The sequence below is a fragment of the Colletes gigas genome, unplaced genomic scaffold, assembly GCF_013123115.1.
Source record: "Colletes gigas isolate AHSC1104 unplaced genomic scaffold, ASM1312311v1 Colletes_gigas_Sc00001, whole genome shotgun sequence".
Classification (NCBI taxonomy): Eukaryota; Metazoa; Arthropoda; class Insecta; order Hymenoptera; family Colletidae; genus Colletes; species Colletes gigas.
Window position 1 is genome coordinate 11,172,560 of NW_025106630.1, and position 15,807 is coordinate 11,188,366.

The window sequence follows — 15,807 nt, forward strand, 5'->3', positions numbered from 1 at the left end:
GTAATAACCGTGGAAACAAATAATGGTTTTATTCCGTCTCTCGAATTTTCGCAGTTGTTATCGCGTCAATTTATATTTGATTGGAGAGAAAGCTCTTTCCGGCGTTGCGTTTGTCATTATTATCGGTGACCGTGAGCATCCACGACGCGTCTAACAAATACAGAAATTCGGCGGAAGTTTTTTAAGCCGAGCTCTGAATTGGACGTTTGTCCGTGTTGCGACTGTACGCGATACGCTTGCATCTTTTATATCTCATCAGCGATACGGCCTGACCCTCTTTTGATACTGCCCCGGACTTACCCGACTGCTAACGAAGTTTCACTTTTAAGACACCGGTGCCTTTTCTCCTTCGCTTCATATTCCCGCTCGTAGGGATTCAAACGTAGCGAAATTCAGATGCATTCTAACTAGAGATCTCTATTTCGCGTACAGTTATTACGAGGGTCGTTCTCGATTCAATTACGCGTATGAATTAAATGGTAGCGTGTTACGAGAAGGGCCCGGGATTAAAAACGTACCGTTTTATATGAAACACGGGTAAAAATTTATCTTTTCCAGGAACGGTCACTTTATACTTGGTTGGCCTGTATGATATCCGACAAATAACTACGGCTAGATCGACGAAAACGGAAAGGACTCTTTCGTCGATCCAATAATTGCTTCGAAGCGGGTCGACGCGGAAAAAAACAATACGAAGGAAGCACGATCGCCGTAGGGGACCACTTTCGCCTCGCCCACGCCCTTACAATGTTTCGCCGCCGCCCGAATCGGGGGTTTGAGTGTTCTATCGGGCCGATCGACTGGACGGTGAACGTTTTATTACGCCCGCAGCCGGCAATTTCGAGAATAAGCCGTCACGGACACTGGCGTGGAAATGAAAAACGTCGCGTCGCTGGGTGTCAGGCGTAGGAGGAAACCGGACGATGGCCTCCGTGCGTTCCTCTTCCGCGGAAATATCAGTCTGGCGGTGGTGAGTTATATCCCCGTAAGGTATTATTCCCGCGGTAAGAGATGGCACAGCAGCTATCGGATTCCGTTATCACTGCGTCGTGTACGCCGTCCGTGGATTGCGCCGCAAAATAACAGCCCGGAGAAATAACGTATTCCGGCGGTCTTGCAGCGTCCTCCAAGGAACGTACGCCCGTCCTTGTTCGCTTCTCACCGACCAACCCTTTCTTCTATTCGCCCCTAACCGAGAAAGACGGAGCCCCGAGAAAGAGAACAGTGGCCAGAAAACGAAACGCAACCGAGCCCACGCGGCCTTAAAAATTTAAATACGTTCAGCGTCCAACAGTCAAGGTTCATGCTACCTATGAAATTAACCGGAGCGATGCTAGACAATTGAAGAAATACCCTACGACCTCGACACGAGAATAATTTGCAAACCTAATACCGACGAGAGTTACAAGAATTTTTATTTTAACTTTGCGGAAACCTTCGATCTCGGTTTCATAAATCGTGGCTCTCCGATACCGGGGGATTCTTCATCCTCGGTTTAAATTCTACCTGCCGGTTATATAACAATTTTTACGAACACGCGGGATCCCGTTAGGCAAGGACAAAAGGATTGCCGCGAAGCGTGTCCCCCCTGAAATAGGAGTACGACTAAACCGAAACTTAAACTACTGCCCCCCGTGTTACGGATGGGAATTTATCGTCGATAGGCGAGATAGATGTGAGCAGAAAGGCTCTACCGCGGCCATCTATACACGGCCGTAGATACGCACGTGTGAGTCGGCTATTAATACCCACAAATTATAAATAATGTCGCTACCACGACCACAAATCAACGTTTACCGTAATACCGGGCGTGGGGCTTTCGACTGGTCGGAGGATTAAGCGCTTTTCGAGAGACGCTTACCTGCCGGTAGAAGGAAGATGAAGGGCGAATAGCGAGGCAGAGTCGATTCTACGTCCAGCTGCGATCGAAAACTGAAACCCGAGGGAGTGGATCTGCGCATTAAACCCCTTCCAGAGGAATGTACTGCCTTTGTGCAAAATGTTCTCTGATAATATCGAGGCTGCTGCGAGTAATATCGATATTGCTATCGCCTTCCAGTTCGGTGCAGCCAATCGCACGAGGAAAAAGAGGGAGTATGTTTAATCTTAACAAAGTATTAAATGCAAAGGTTGTAAAACGATATCCGTTCCCATCCTTTTTCCCCCCTCGATACTTTGATATTTTAGCGAAAATCGTTTGAAAACGGTGGATAAAACTCGAAGTACGAGATAAAACCAGATCTGGTCTGTACAGCTCTGCAGCCTTTTAACTTAACGATGAAAATTTCTCATATCCACGGTAAATATTTGCGAACCTAGGTTTGGGCTGGTTTACACTGTCCGAACGTTTTATCATTCCGTGTACACGGTGACAATTTATCACGAAACTGACAGTGCTCGCGGACAAGAATCGCGGCCAAACGGAAGCGTGCAGTATTTAACTATAGAAACGTGGTACGGACTGCTTGCTTTCCAGCCAAACTAATAAAGAACGGAGATCATTGTTACCGTGATACCAAAAAATTTCCGCAGCGACGCAAAGTCGGAAGCGAGACGCTCGATGGGACCCGGATCGCGAGTTCGATGTTTCAAAGTTTCCAACGGAGTTTCGCGTAACTGCGCGTCGATGTCCTTCGAGGGACAGGGAGTTCGTAGGGCCAAGTAAGTTCGGTATGCACGCTCGAGCGTGGAATAAGAAACGAGAGCACCGAATGGCCCGGGAAGATGCCGTGGCACGATATCCGTATGCCTGCGTCGCGGATCTTGTCTAGTTGTCTTCGGGCAGCGACGCGGTGCACCGGCATCGGGCACCGCGACGCTCCGGGAAGCGAGAAGGAGCGAGGAGTACCCCGTCAAACAGATTGAAATCAACGGGGAAGCGACTTCTATTTTCTCCTCTGCACTGTGCCGGAGCCAGATCTGAAATGAAAATCTGCGGCCCCGCGAGCGAGGAACCGCAAGATAATTCAGAAAGAGGAACAGAGAGAAAGGGTGATGGGAGGAGAGAAACGAGAGAAGAAAGGGAAGCAGCATCCTTGTGCACGCTCCTTCACGGATTTCAAGCATTCCGTCAGGCTGATTAAAACGTCCCGACGCAACGTGACCGAATTACGAATTTCATTTTTTAGCCCAACCAGTCATAAACGGCAAGATTTGCAAATATTTCTCTGCTAAAAAGATCGCACGATACGAGATAATTAAATTAAAAGGACGTATCTCGATAAGTGATCGACTACTGGATCGATATACATGGCGCAAACGTTTCGATATTCAATTAACGATTTTATGTTACGCCCGACCGCGGTACTGTCGAGACAGATATTAAGTTTAATAATCGGAACCGGATAGAAACGCAACCAGTATTTATTGTTTCGCGTACGCGCGTCATCTTTCACGGTCGTAGCGAAACGAATCGACCAACAGAACGAACGGGCGAACGAACTGGAAAAGAGACATGAAAAAACTTTTCCGTTATCAGATAGAATTCTAGCGTGGCAAAAAATACGAGAGAAAAGAGGGCTTTAGCCCGCGCGAATCCGCCCGGTAAGCGTTTTTTCCCTGACTCTGGCACAGGCAAAAGGGAGAGGGATAAAGAGAGGGAGAGGTAGAGCTAACGGTGGAGTTTCAAGTTACGGGGAAAATTTTATATAATCCGTAGCCGGTTTCGGGGACAGAAATTTGAAAAAAAACTCCTCCGCTCGATTCGGAAATCCCCGCGCTTTTACGGCCAGTAAATCGTTTTCCACCCTTCGATATATCCGGCAACTTACAAGTTTCGTTCCTTTCGCAACGAAATACGTTATTCTCCGTGTTCCAGCATATTTTTCCCCCTCCCCCTCGTATCTACTCTCGACTTTCATTTCCTAGCCGTAGGAACTTTCGATTAAATTTTCACAGAGAAACTCCCGCGCACGAGAGTCACGCTCACCCAAGTAGCCCGAGTAATTTCAGCCCGAACGTCTCGATCCTTTGACGCGACCCGCTGCGACTAATGTAACCCGTGCATATTCAAATCCGCGACCCCGTGATATATCGGGCGTTCAACAACAAATTCGATCAAACTTTACTAGGCAATTCTGCCGACTGGATCCCTTCATCCAGGCAAAATTGTCTCCGCAAACAAATAAACGGCAGTTTATTCTATAAAGAGAGAGAAACTTATATATTATTTCAAACGAACGACGTTACTTAATATACGAACACGTTAATAGCCAAAGCGGGTAGTGATGTACGCTACAAATATACATATAGAATTCATTTCATTTTATTTCTTTTGATTGTGAATTGGGATTATTCGCATGGCACGCAACGCCGGTGTTCCGCGAAACACAATTTGGTAGGCGTAGCTCTAAGGGCCCCAGCTGCGACTACCATAATCATAGTAAATATAATACACCCGGCTTGCTTGGGCCGTGGCGCAAGACGCGCGCGCTTAATCCGCGTTTGACGTTCGCTAGCCTGTTGGCTAGGCACATACGAGCGTACGATATTGCGCCAAACCGAGCAATTACTGTCGGTAATCTCGCTAATAGAATTCCAATATGCGTGCCAATTGAACCGAGGCGCCGTGTGGCCGTGCGGGCGTGAATGTGCAGATTGTGCGCGCACGACGAAAGCCGTGACACGGTTCCGCCATTAACTACAGACTCGATTTACTTGGCTTTGTTTCTTTGTCGCGCGCCGCCTAGAACGCGCTAACTGTGAAACTGTCGCTGGCCAAGCCTGGCCGTATGCATCTGGTCGCAAACAGGCGCAAAGAAAAATCAAGGGAGGAAATGCGAACTATTTTCAGTGCTATACATCGGGTGCGAGTACCCGAGAACATGCGAGGGGTTTGCGCTTCCGGTTGTCTTCGGATCGAATCTTAAATCGTACGATCGTTTCCAGCGTGCACCGTGAGGGTGCAGTCTAGACGCATATTTCTCGTTACAGATTGGATCTCGAACCGCTCGTTATACTTGGCTGCCTCGATACAATATTTCAAATACTTCTCGCAGATCTTGTCTCTTTAAAACGCACACCCCGTACAATAGAACCGCGCTTATAACTGTAATTGAATCTACGCAAATACATCGGTGTACTTAACGAATATTGCCCCGTGCCTATAAAATCATGCTGTCCGTTGTTCTAAGTGTTCGTGCAATGAGTTTGTTTAATTGGATCGAAAAATGTTGGCGCCGCGTTACGCATTTTACAAATGTTAACTAAAACACGGCACAACGGACAGAGAATAAAAGTAATTGCAGAGTCTATGGCGAATGCACGGTTGCAACGGTATCAAGGAACGAGGAGATATACGAGGGACTCGAATGGGATCCCACCTCGTTAATTGGACTCGGTACGATGATGCTGCCGCGCGAATTGTTCGCCACGAAATTACCTCGATATCTCGTCGTTGTCGTCGTTTTGTACGACGGCGCGGCGTTATCTGGGTCCGCACAAATTTTCTTTCTTCGGGAGTCGTTACAACCAGCAGCCACGGTTAAACTGTTAACGCGACAGACTGCGCGAAACGAACCAACAACTACACTACATCCGACCGTAATTATCGTATACCAGCGCCAGAATCGTCCTGGATCGTAGACGGTAAAGTATCAACGTAGTACCGTCGCCTCGAAAGTAATTTAGAGAAGCAAGATCGAAAGCGTCACGTGTCCCGCGCAAATTATTGATCTTATCGGACCGTAAAATAAATTTCACGCCGATTCATTGGACGATTACATTTAATTGCGTCCAATTAAATAGCCGTTCCAATTAAAATCGACGCGAACACGGAGAACTCATTACGATTTATCGAACCAACGATAACGATCCTACTCGCTTTTCGTGGTCGATGTAGAGTACTGGCAATCGATACAGTTTTAAGGGAATAATTTTGTCGAATATTTTACGGCTCGGCAGAGCGACTCGTACGGTATTAATTATCGTAAACGCTAGACTCCTTAATGAGGTGTTCAATCTCTGTGGATCTCGAGTATTTTAACAATTACAGCAAGAGTTGCTAATTGTTACTGGGTAATTATCAAAGAAACACAAGAGCAAATATTTTGTACAACTCAATACATTTAACTAAGTTTGTTAGTTATCTGCTAGTGGAGCTATTGCTTGTTAAAAAAACTAGTACATTTTTATTAAATTTGAAATTACACAAATACACCTTGCCCGGCTTGTTCCTAAGAAAAATTAGTATATGCTTACGACCGATTGCTCGATTCTCACCACATACTCAGGGATACAACGACAGTTCATTAACTAGTCGGCAGGGATTCACCATTGTCGTATTGACTTTTGTTCCTTAGCAAATATCCGGCCAAAAAGCTAATAGGATCTGCAGGTCTTTCCTTAGCTAAACTAGACAATGCTTGTAGTAGAATTGGCACTACCGTCTGATCCAAGTATTGCCTTGTTGGAAGAGACTGCAATTCAACACGCGATTTCTTTGGTGGTACACCGGACAAGTCGGAATCCTTATTCATTGCTAGTATCCTCTGTAACAAAAGAAAAAAATACAAAAGATTAATCGGGATCCATCCATTCCGTTCATTGATATGTTGTCCATGCTTTTGACAAAATTTGTAGAAACTAGAAAAACACTTTCGGTTCGTACGGCATTAATGAAATACACTAACCTAAATACGAATAATATACTCGTATGACATCAATGAATATAAATTCAGATATTGGTACAACAGCTGTCAATCAGATTGGCGGGAAATGTCGAAATTGTTTCAAACAAACGACTCATTGTTAATTTCGACACGCAGAATTAATCCTACGTCACGAGAACGTAAGATAAATGTTGATTTCTTGCGACGTATCGGTCGCACAAGCAAATCGCAATGGCACATCGGTGTAGGAGATTACGCGAAAATTTATAGGTTATACGACTTACTTGGGCCGGTTCGCTCACGACATTGGTGAGGGGCTGTGCTGGCGTCGTTGGCTCGATTCTTTCCTCCGTCGGGTTTTCTGTTGTTACGGGAGCAACAAATTAATCAGAATCGTTAATGCAACGAGTTCTCATCCGAAACGTATAGCCCAACGTTACCTATTAGACTATAAAAAGCAAAATAAACGGATACGTACCACCGCCCGACGCCATCGTGTAAACAAATGATGCTACCAACTACAACGACTTATCACCGCACGAGTGCTGTTCAAATGTTACCATACGCGCGGAATCTAACGCGCTATCTTTTCAAAAATTCCACAAAACATTTGAATTCGCGCGTTGTTGACACGTTGCTTTCGTAGTATCGTAAATACGACATCAACGAATTCTGAAATTAGTTTAACCACGTTCAAGCGATCACCCTGGGGTTTATTTAACACGTTAACTGGCAGGTCGGTTGTCCATGTTTCAAGATGTCCGTCACAATGATCTAAAGAGTAACGCGAAGCATAGAAGTTATTACACAGTTTTACAAGTATTCGGGATCTTTCATTTTAAATGATGCACATCAAAGCAGTTAACCGAAAGAGTGGAGACACTAAGGCACTGACGTCACAAACAGGCTGTTGCTTTTTTTTTTAGTATTATTTATTTAACGTAAAGTTAGACGCTACGACTTTGGTACAAAAACATAAAACAGTGATACTGAGGAAATGGTGTACTGCGAGCGGATCCTCGAGCCCCTACGAACACGGACAAACACGAGTATCGTTGTATGTACGAGAATACAAACTTACAGCCAATTTAAAGGCGAGCACAGAGCGCAACACAAGTGTACAAATTACGAAAACGACCCGACTCTGTTTGCAACCGAAAAAGAAAACGACACGCGTCCCGGTGAAGGAATATCTCGAAGAACCGCCCTGCTGTTGTACATACGAAACGAACATCCAATATCATCCAATGAATAAAGCATAATATATGTATAATATATAACGCGGACGGCGGCACCGACCGTTTGTTCACAGCATCTTCAAAAAGTAACGTTAAACCTTGCGAAGGAAAACGATTCCAGATCGATCACACAAACCGTAACGACAAACGAGAATATTCCCGGATCGATAAATAGAAGAAAGCTAAGCGACATTCCGCGGACATCACGTTTCAATTTTCATTTTTTTCTTTTATCATCTTATTTAATATCGATTGTTGAACGGACGCGCCTGGGCGTCCGCGCAATCGATCGCACGGTTAATATTCGAATAAGTTAAATATCTTTCGGTTTCTCTTTAATCGCAGTTAAATTCCAAAAGCTTCAAAAGCGAAAAGCTCCGCGAGCGTTTACGTGAGTAAAACGTGATATACATCGTAAAAGGGTGACTTGGATATGGCTACATTTAATGTGGTAGAGCGCGATCGTAACACATACACGAGACACGAGACTTTGCGCAGCCTTTAAAATCACATCGATGAGTAAAAGTGCGTCGGCGAGCCGAGTCGCAGCCAGCGAATACGAGCGGAGGGTAGGAAGTCCTCGATCGCAAAAAATAAGAAAATGTCGTTCACGGTCGAAGTACCACGGCATTACCACCGTCGTCCACGACGGGGCATATCTTCGACCATGACACTCTCGCGACTGGTGTACCACTCGCGCATCGCCTCGGCAAATAAATGCGACACCTAGACATACCTACTTACAACGTATGCATATGAACGTCAATGTATACATATATATATTTATATATTTGTATATATCTAAATAGTGTTGTGATAAAAACGAACTATGAGACAAACGCCGTGACCGTATCCTGGCGTCGAGTCGAGCGCGAGGTTTCCCATCTATCCGAATTATATTTCGCGTTTTATATTTCTTATTAAAACTATGACGATTGTTTCATTTAATTCTTTTCTTTTTTTTGTTCCAACAATTTCCAAGCTCGACGCGTGACCGTTCAACGAAAGAGACACGGCGCAACTCGCGACCATATCCGTCCGACTTAAATTCTACTTACGTTTAAATCGGTTCTTGTTGCTCGAATTGCTTACACGTTATAATATCATCGTCGCATTATCATTAAATTCACATACGTCATTAATTGATCGAGATTAGCTTGCGGGATATATGTGTGTGTACAGCGGACTAAATATTATATAGGACGATTAAAAAATCGACAGCGAGCGTGGTGTGTGCTTGCTTGCTTGCGTTTCTTTTTTCTTTTCTTTTCTTCTTTTTTTTTTCTTTTTTTCTTTTTCACTCGCGGTGTGATCGTGGTATGGTCGGTTAAGATTTCGTTTGATCGTGTTCTCCAATGTGTGTGTGTGTGTGTGTGTGTGTGTGTGTATGTATGTTTAATATAGCGTGCCGCGTTCTTCCAACGGATAGTCGATCGGCGTTTCGCGAGATTTTTCGTTCGACTCGCGCAGCGAAACAGGTTTCCAGCAGACGCCACCACGGCATCGATGCGACCCTCGTGTGTTGTCATTGCTATTGCTACGGTGACGACGACAAACTACGACGACTACGACGACGCACTCTCCGCGACACGATCGCAACAAACCGCGTTCCAAGACTTTGCTCTCCGCGACGTCGAGACTCAAGACCCGTCGATCACCGAAAATGGGGGGACACAACCTTCGTTACGAAATTATAAATCGTATGTATATATATATATATATATATGTATATATGTATAATATCATTATATATGTATGTATGTATAATATTATATGCCTGCGGGGAGCGGCAGTGTGGCACAACCATGACTTAAAAAAGCGAATAACTAATGTATTACCTCGTGTTTACTTCCCGTGACTCGTGGTGCTTGGAAGCGACAATCGTAACCTAGGACAACTCGCGAAAGACCCCCGTGTAAAATTCACCGTCGCCGAGAGCACGCGTCGCGTGCCGGATTCTCTGTGTCGCGTTATCAATCGTTCGCGAACATGCCGGGTGTGTTCGCCACCACAACGCCAACGACAGATCGATCGATTTGATATCGTACGTCTCTCGTTTGCGAAACGACGACGGTATACGTTGGCCTCCGACGATCAAAAACGCCCGCCCTTCGTCCAAGTACGGCAGTCAATTAATTTGGCAGTTTCGTAACCTGGCCTTGTCGACGGATGGAACAAACAACGAATGAGCGATGAAACGATTATCGAGAAAAATGCGAGATCGAAATAGAGAAAGGCCAAAAAGTGTGTAAAACGATATGGTCGCGGACGAGGAAGCGAACGATCGATTCGTAGGGGGAGGGCAACGATCGTCGTCGAACGCAACGCTGATTCTACGTGTAAATTGTTCGACGAGCGTACACCTTATGTAAATGGACCGAATCTAATCTACTCGCGACGATGGTAATTTTTTATCGTAAATCGTTGCAAATTGGACCGACGACAGCACCGGGGGGAGAGATAGCGTGCGCACTCTTTCCGCTTCTCTCGAATGTTGGGCCGCCGGCGACGAGAGAGACGGAAGACCACGGAAGATGATTTACAGGTTACACTGCCACAGTATCGTAGGGTGTGAGGAGTCCCCCGTGACCGCCGTGGCCGGCGCCGGTTTGCCGGCTGGGGGCTTCGTTTCTGCAACAGGGATGTTCTATTTTTAATCGTCTTCGAGATAGCTACCCTAACCGCGTGGTACCTGTTACCTCAACGGCATTCTAATCACTATCCACGTGCAGACGGTTTCTTACGTTCGTCGAACGAACGTAACTGGTATGCATCTAAAGGACAGCAACTAAATTAATCTGCACGTGGTACAGCGGCGCATGCATTAGCTGCAATCGCGAGTAAAATTATATACGGAGACGAGTCGTTGCATTAATAAATACGAGAATTAAATAAACGTATTTGTAGCGGTGGTTAAATGGTTAGTAGCACCAGCAGCATGGACAGCAGGATCTGTAGCAACGACAGGAGCGACAGCTGTAGCGGAAACAAACTCGGTACCGATCGAGTCGAGTACGCCTTTCGCGTCAATCTATTGAAAAAATTAGTATATTCTACGAACATCACACATGGCACGTTTCACCGCAATTTGCATGCAAACACACGTTGGTTTAGTAAAGCGCTTTCGACCCAGGTAGAGATCTCGTTGATACGGAAGCAACACGCCGTCGAAGCATCGACTGACCTATTCTTGTGGCCACAAATACTAACTAAAAAAAACAGATGTAACGCAACTTCTAAAGCTTTTCATGATCATCTCTAACTCGACTGTCGGTCACGAGAGTGCACCCTGCATTGTAAATATTGATTATTGTCTAACGGACTTACGGCTTCCTGCGTAAATAGTCATGAAACAAGAAAAAAGTCAGAGATACGTTAGACAGATTGTCGGAAGGTTGTTCAGAGTTCTTAGCGGAACCACCGTGCACTCGATCACCACTATATCAATTTGAAACGTACCCACGAATTTTCTATTGAATCGAATTGAAATTCGACAATGCCAATGACACGGACAGACAACGTTTCCGTAAAGAGCAGGTCTCTGGCAAAGAATACGGAGAGTCGAGAACAACGATTGTCAAATAGTAAGTCGAAGCGACTAAATGGAGAAACGGGCCAATTTACTTTCGAGATAGTCAATGACGGTTCTCGAGGCAAGAAATCGCTCGAGACACAGCGGCAGGAACGGCGAAACGTATAATATCGTTCACCGTTAACCAAACTCACTCGATCTCTACTGACCTCTCTATGAGTTTACGCATCTCCTCGGTGGTCATGCCGTCCTTGCCGCGAGCATTCACTGAAATAGAAAAACACACGGCACGATTGACACAACGGTAAACTACTACGACGACACGTAGCATGCAAAATCGTGGAAGCTAACGATTAGATACACAGACTCCGGAGCGAGTCTCGTTCATTCTTGTACGATGTGACTCGCTCGGCATGCCTATTCGCCTACTGCGCTAGAGCGAGCAACGGGAGGAGACCGTGAGCGAGTTAAGCTCGGCGAAACGATACTGATCGAGACAAATCGGAATCGAAGACAACGGTATACAGCCTTCCGATCCTGATCGTCCTGCGCCTAGACTCGCTTTGTGAATCGGTCCTCTCGTCCCCCACTCGATCACGGTTCTTTGTACTGACCGCCGTAGTTGCGGTTCACGAGTTGATCGCGATCACATTCCGCCTCGCTGATCTCGTTGCTCTCCTTGCTGTCGTTGAAGCTGGAATTGTTCTGATCGTGGTTTCTTGGCGGGGGTGGTGGCGGTTCCGGCGATCCAGAGACGGGAATGTTGCGGGCTGATCCTACGCTACGACGACCGACCGAGCCGCGGGATCCATAGTGATCGTACGGGGCACCGTATTGTCCGTATTGCGAGCCGTATTGATCTTCTTCCGGTGCACAGTTTGCTGGGTCGTCGTATTCGGGGGAGAAAACGTTGTGGGTTCCGCTGCCGCCTCCTTGGGATGGTACTCGCGAGTAGCGACCGTTTTGACGTGGCTAGGGACAGAGAAACATCCTCGATCATCACTCGAGTTCCCCCTAAACGATGTAAAGAGACAGTAAAGAAACGTGATGGATACCATAGATTGAGATCCAGAGCGGCTGTGAGCAGAGGCGTTGGTAGGATGGCCGACGGGTGGTCCCATGGTGCCAGAATGTCCATTACCAGGGTGGGGGAAGGTCTGGAATTGCATAGCCTTGGTGGGGTCCATTTCCTCGCGGAATCCAAGAAGGTGGAAGGTGGCGTACGGGCAAATTTCATCCTCCATGCCTGAAAGAAACGATTACTCAGGGTAGACACTGCCGTTGTGGGCCGAATCGAACTAATCTATCGTACAAGATTATCTCATAAAATTTTCCTTTCTCGGGCGAACGCCTCCGAAACACGGGACAATCTTTCTCAGATGTTGGTCGCATGCAACCACGAGTTAACTGTTACAATTATCGAGTACCTACGTATTACATTCCTATGCGTTCCTCTGCTTTTGTTCTTGCTCAGAGAGAAACGTCCGTGAGAAACAAACGCCGTGCACGTTAGTCTTACGTTTACGAGAGCGCAGGCCCACTACCGTCCGCTCGTGCACGATGGAAAGAGACTTCTGTTTCGGTCGATTTCCGTTCCGCGGGAAACGTTGCTCGACGAGATGCGAGCGGACGCTAGCGGTCCTGCCTCGTCGAGAGAAATGGAACGAATCGAAAAAGAGGTGTTGTCAACGAGTGCGACGTGTTCATCTGTTTGCGAAATAAACGGGTACCAGCGCAAGCATGCAAGAACGTGCAGCATTCAGAGGGGTCACAGGTCCGTGAACCGTGGAACGAAGAGAGGACTTACGAAGACCGACTGCAACCAGCCAGCAGCTGCGCGATTTAGTATTCGATTCGATGACACGAAGGAAGAACGAGAGCTTCGTTCGGGTCTTTAACTACTGTTACCAACCTCTGTGGGATAGAGCTTCGGCACTGCCCATACGTGGCGGGGGTGGGCATCTTCGGTTCGGTGCGCAATGATTCAATTCCTCGTACATATGTCGTCTCGGATCCCACGTCGAGTGACTCCTTATCGAGCCTGTTCCACCTATCGAACATATACTACAAAGGTCGTACGACTGGCTGACGCTTACCGGGATTCGTGTTTGGCTCGCTGCCATTTCGGGTGATTGTTTCTTTGACTAGGATACTTGGGGTCACCGGTGAACGGTAATCGCACGTACTGGAGACTTGGTACGCGCAGCGTTGTCATAAGCGCAAACGAGGGAGAAGAGTATTCGTTTCCGTTGAACATACATCTCGATACGTATAGAAAGAACATTTTTAAGCGAGGCAGACAATGAAACAGAACTGGCAATGTCTATGATGAACGCGTGTATAAATGGTGTCTGGGTGTGTTCAGCGGATAGAAGAGACACGACGGAACTCGAGATTCGCATGTACGTCTATCTTTTCTATCCGCGAGTCGTGTATGACTGAGTGACGTATCGGTTACGAAACTGTCTGGCAGTGGTGAGAGTCTAATATGTTTTCTGTGCGATCCGATCGTGTCACGTAAAAATAAAAACGGTAACGCTATCGTGCCGATGCGACAACATCTAAACAATTAATTGGAATTTAGCTAAAAGTCATATTGTAGGCAGTTGTGGCTTACTTATCACTGTACCTCGCTTGATGCGATCGCAGGTGTTATAGTTGGATCCGGGTACGGGTGGTAACTTGCGGTTCGGTGGTGCGATGTAGCCAAGCTCGTCGCGAAGATCGGGTCTGCGTTTGTCGAGGGTAGCACCGCCTACTCCGGTTTGTTGGTATACCACGTCGTCTAAAAGATAAACAACTCGAATGAACGCGAACCTGCGGGTCGTCGACATTAAGTACTCGATACTTGATTGCATTGTTGGTCCACCGACACCTACGACTGGAAAACGCGCGAGTAGAGGATTTTCCGAATGTAGGGCGGCGAACGCGTGGATCGATCGTCGGAAGGGTGCAATTTCTCGACGCGACGCGGACCGTTTTATCGGTTTATTACGAAACGCGAACATCGTTCGACACCATCGAGAGAAATCGTCCTTACGACGAGCGTCCAATTGTTGTGTGACTTAGCAAGTTAAAATAATAAAAAAAAATTGGTATACATTGTCCCTCGTAATATTTCTCGTCGGCTGATGAGATACCTCGCAGCCGTGTTTGTTCCGGGCCTCGAGTTCTCCTCGACAGCGCGACGCAAATCACCACTATGCCTACAATAATTACAACGACCGTAGCTCCGACCGGCACCACCACGTTTACGTCAAGCCAGCTGGGCAACCACGGGAAATAACGCCTGACGTCTGTATTGTCGTTACCTCCGTTTCGTACGGGCGGTGCGATCGTACCTGTTCGTTAAAAAAACAACAACAGATTCGCTCAGATTACCTTTATCGCTACCATGGCCCTTTCCTCTGAGAACGCAGATCACGATGACGGCAACGATTATAACGAGAATGGCTGCTACCACTGGCACGACCAGATTTAAGTTCGCCATGAAAATTTTCATCGGATCCTCGTCGTTGCCACCACCGTTTACGTCGGGTAGCTCGCGGGCCGGTGCAATGGTGCCTGGAACAAAAAATATGGCGACCATCGAATCCAGCCACCATTAGCACCGGCTACGAGTGCCGTTGCCTTTACGCGCGATCCTCGACGATACTCACCTCCAGTTACGGTCAGTGTAGCGAATTCGTACTCGGCCACGGCAAAGCCAGCGTTGTTGTGAGCGGTGACGCGCAAGTGATACCAGCTAGCCGGGTCCAGATCCAAAACGACAAAGTTTCCGCCGGGTTTCACGTTGTTCGAGACCTGATTCCATTCCTGTTGGTGCCTGAATCGTACGAAACGAGCGCAGGTTAAATTCCCGTCCGTCTCGAAACGCCTCGGTTCTCTCTTACTTTTTCTTGTGCTCGACGACGAAGTACAACATGGGGCAGCCACCGTCGGACCAGGCGCTCAGGTGAAGGGTGATGCTGTTCGTGGATACCTCGATGAATCTAGCCGCCTCCGGGATGATCGGTTTCGAGCCTTTGGTGCGCGTGTTCAACATGTCGGACGGGTCGCCGGTTCCAATTCTAAAGAGTACAATCAACGATCACCAACTTCGTCCAACCGCGGGGACGCGCGAAGACGATTACCCGTTGTATGCAGTGACGTAGATCTGGTATCGCGAGCCACACCACAGATTCTCCAATGTGTATTTCTGAGCGGTCGAGCTGATTTGAGCGGTTTCCCAGTCGCCGAATTCGGGTTTGTAGTGAATGGTGTATCCGTGGATCGGAGCGTTGTCGGTGGGATGAGGTCGGAGTTTCATCGTCAACGAGTTGGTGGTCGTGGCGGTGAGCGTGACTTGCGGGGAGTGAGGTGGAGCTGCAAAGCAACGTCGAATATTGACCATCGAGTTCTCCAAGAACGGAAGTCGCAGGTATCGCGA

The 15,807-nt window shown here is 47.0% G+C and overlaps 2 protein-coding genes across 2 annotated transcripts in view; both read right to left on the bottom strand.

The window, feature by feature from the left end:
* Window positions 1-4,294: 4,294 nt before the first annotated feature.
* Window positions 4,295-7,210, bottom strand: LOC122395654 (protein dpy-30 homolog). The gene is made up of 3 exons (XM_043393423.1): window positions 7,087-7,210; window positions 6,893-6,969; window positions 4,295-6,488 (listed from the first exon to the last, which is right to left on the bottom strand). The coding sequence occupies exons 1-3, from the start codon at window positions 7,100-7,102 to the stop codon at window positions 6,249-6,251; spliced, it is 333 nt and encodes a 110-aa protein (XP_043249358.1). The 5' UTR covers window positions 7,103-7,210; the 3' UTR covers window positions 4,295-6,248.
* Window positions 7,211-7,615: 405 nt separating this feature from the next.
* The window catches only part of LOC122395647 (Down syndrome cell adhesion molecule-like protein Dscam2), a 65,088-nt gene continuing 56,896 nt past the window's right edge, over window positions 7,616-15,807 (bottom strand). The window contains exons 20-28 of the mRNA XM_043393411.1: window positions 15,512-15,743; window positions 15,272-15,448; window positions 15,038-15,204; window positions 14,772-14,942; window positions 13,996-14,163; window positions 12,434-12,624; window positions 11,993-12,350; window positions 11,588-11,645; window positions 7,616-10,477 (exon numbers count right to left, since the gene is read on the bottom strand). Coding sequence (XP_043249346.1) covers window positions 10,393-10,477; window positions 11,588-11,645; window positions 11,993-12,350; window positions 12,434-12,624; window positions 13,996-14,163; window positions 14,772-14,942; window positions 15,038-15,204; window positions 15,272-15,448; window positions 15,512-15,743 — 1,607 coding nt within the window. The 3' untranslated portion in view covers window positions 7,616-10,392. The remainder of the gene's footprint in view (window positions 10,478-11,587; window positions 11,646-11,992; window positions 12,351-12,433; window positions 12,625-13,995; window positions 14,164-14,771; window positions 14,943-15,037; window positions 15,205-15,271; window positions 15,449-15,511; window positions 15,744-15,807) is intronic.

Bases quoted from the DNA above. Each gene is read 5' to 3' on its own strand.
- LOC122395654 (XM_043393423.1), bottom strand. The intron at 6,489-6,892 runs GTAAGTCGTATA...CTTTTGTTACAG, and splicing joins TCGTGAGCGAACCGGCCCAA to AGGATACTAGCAATGAATAA.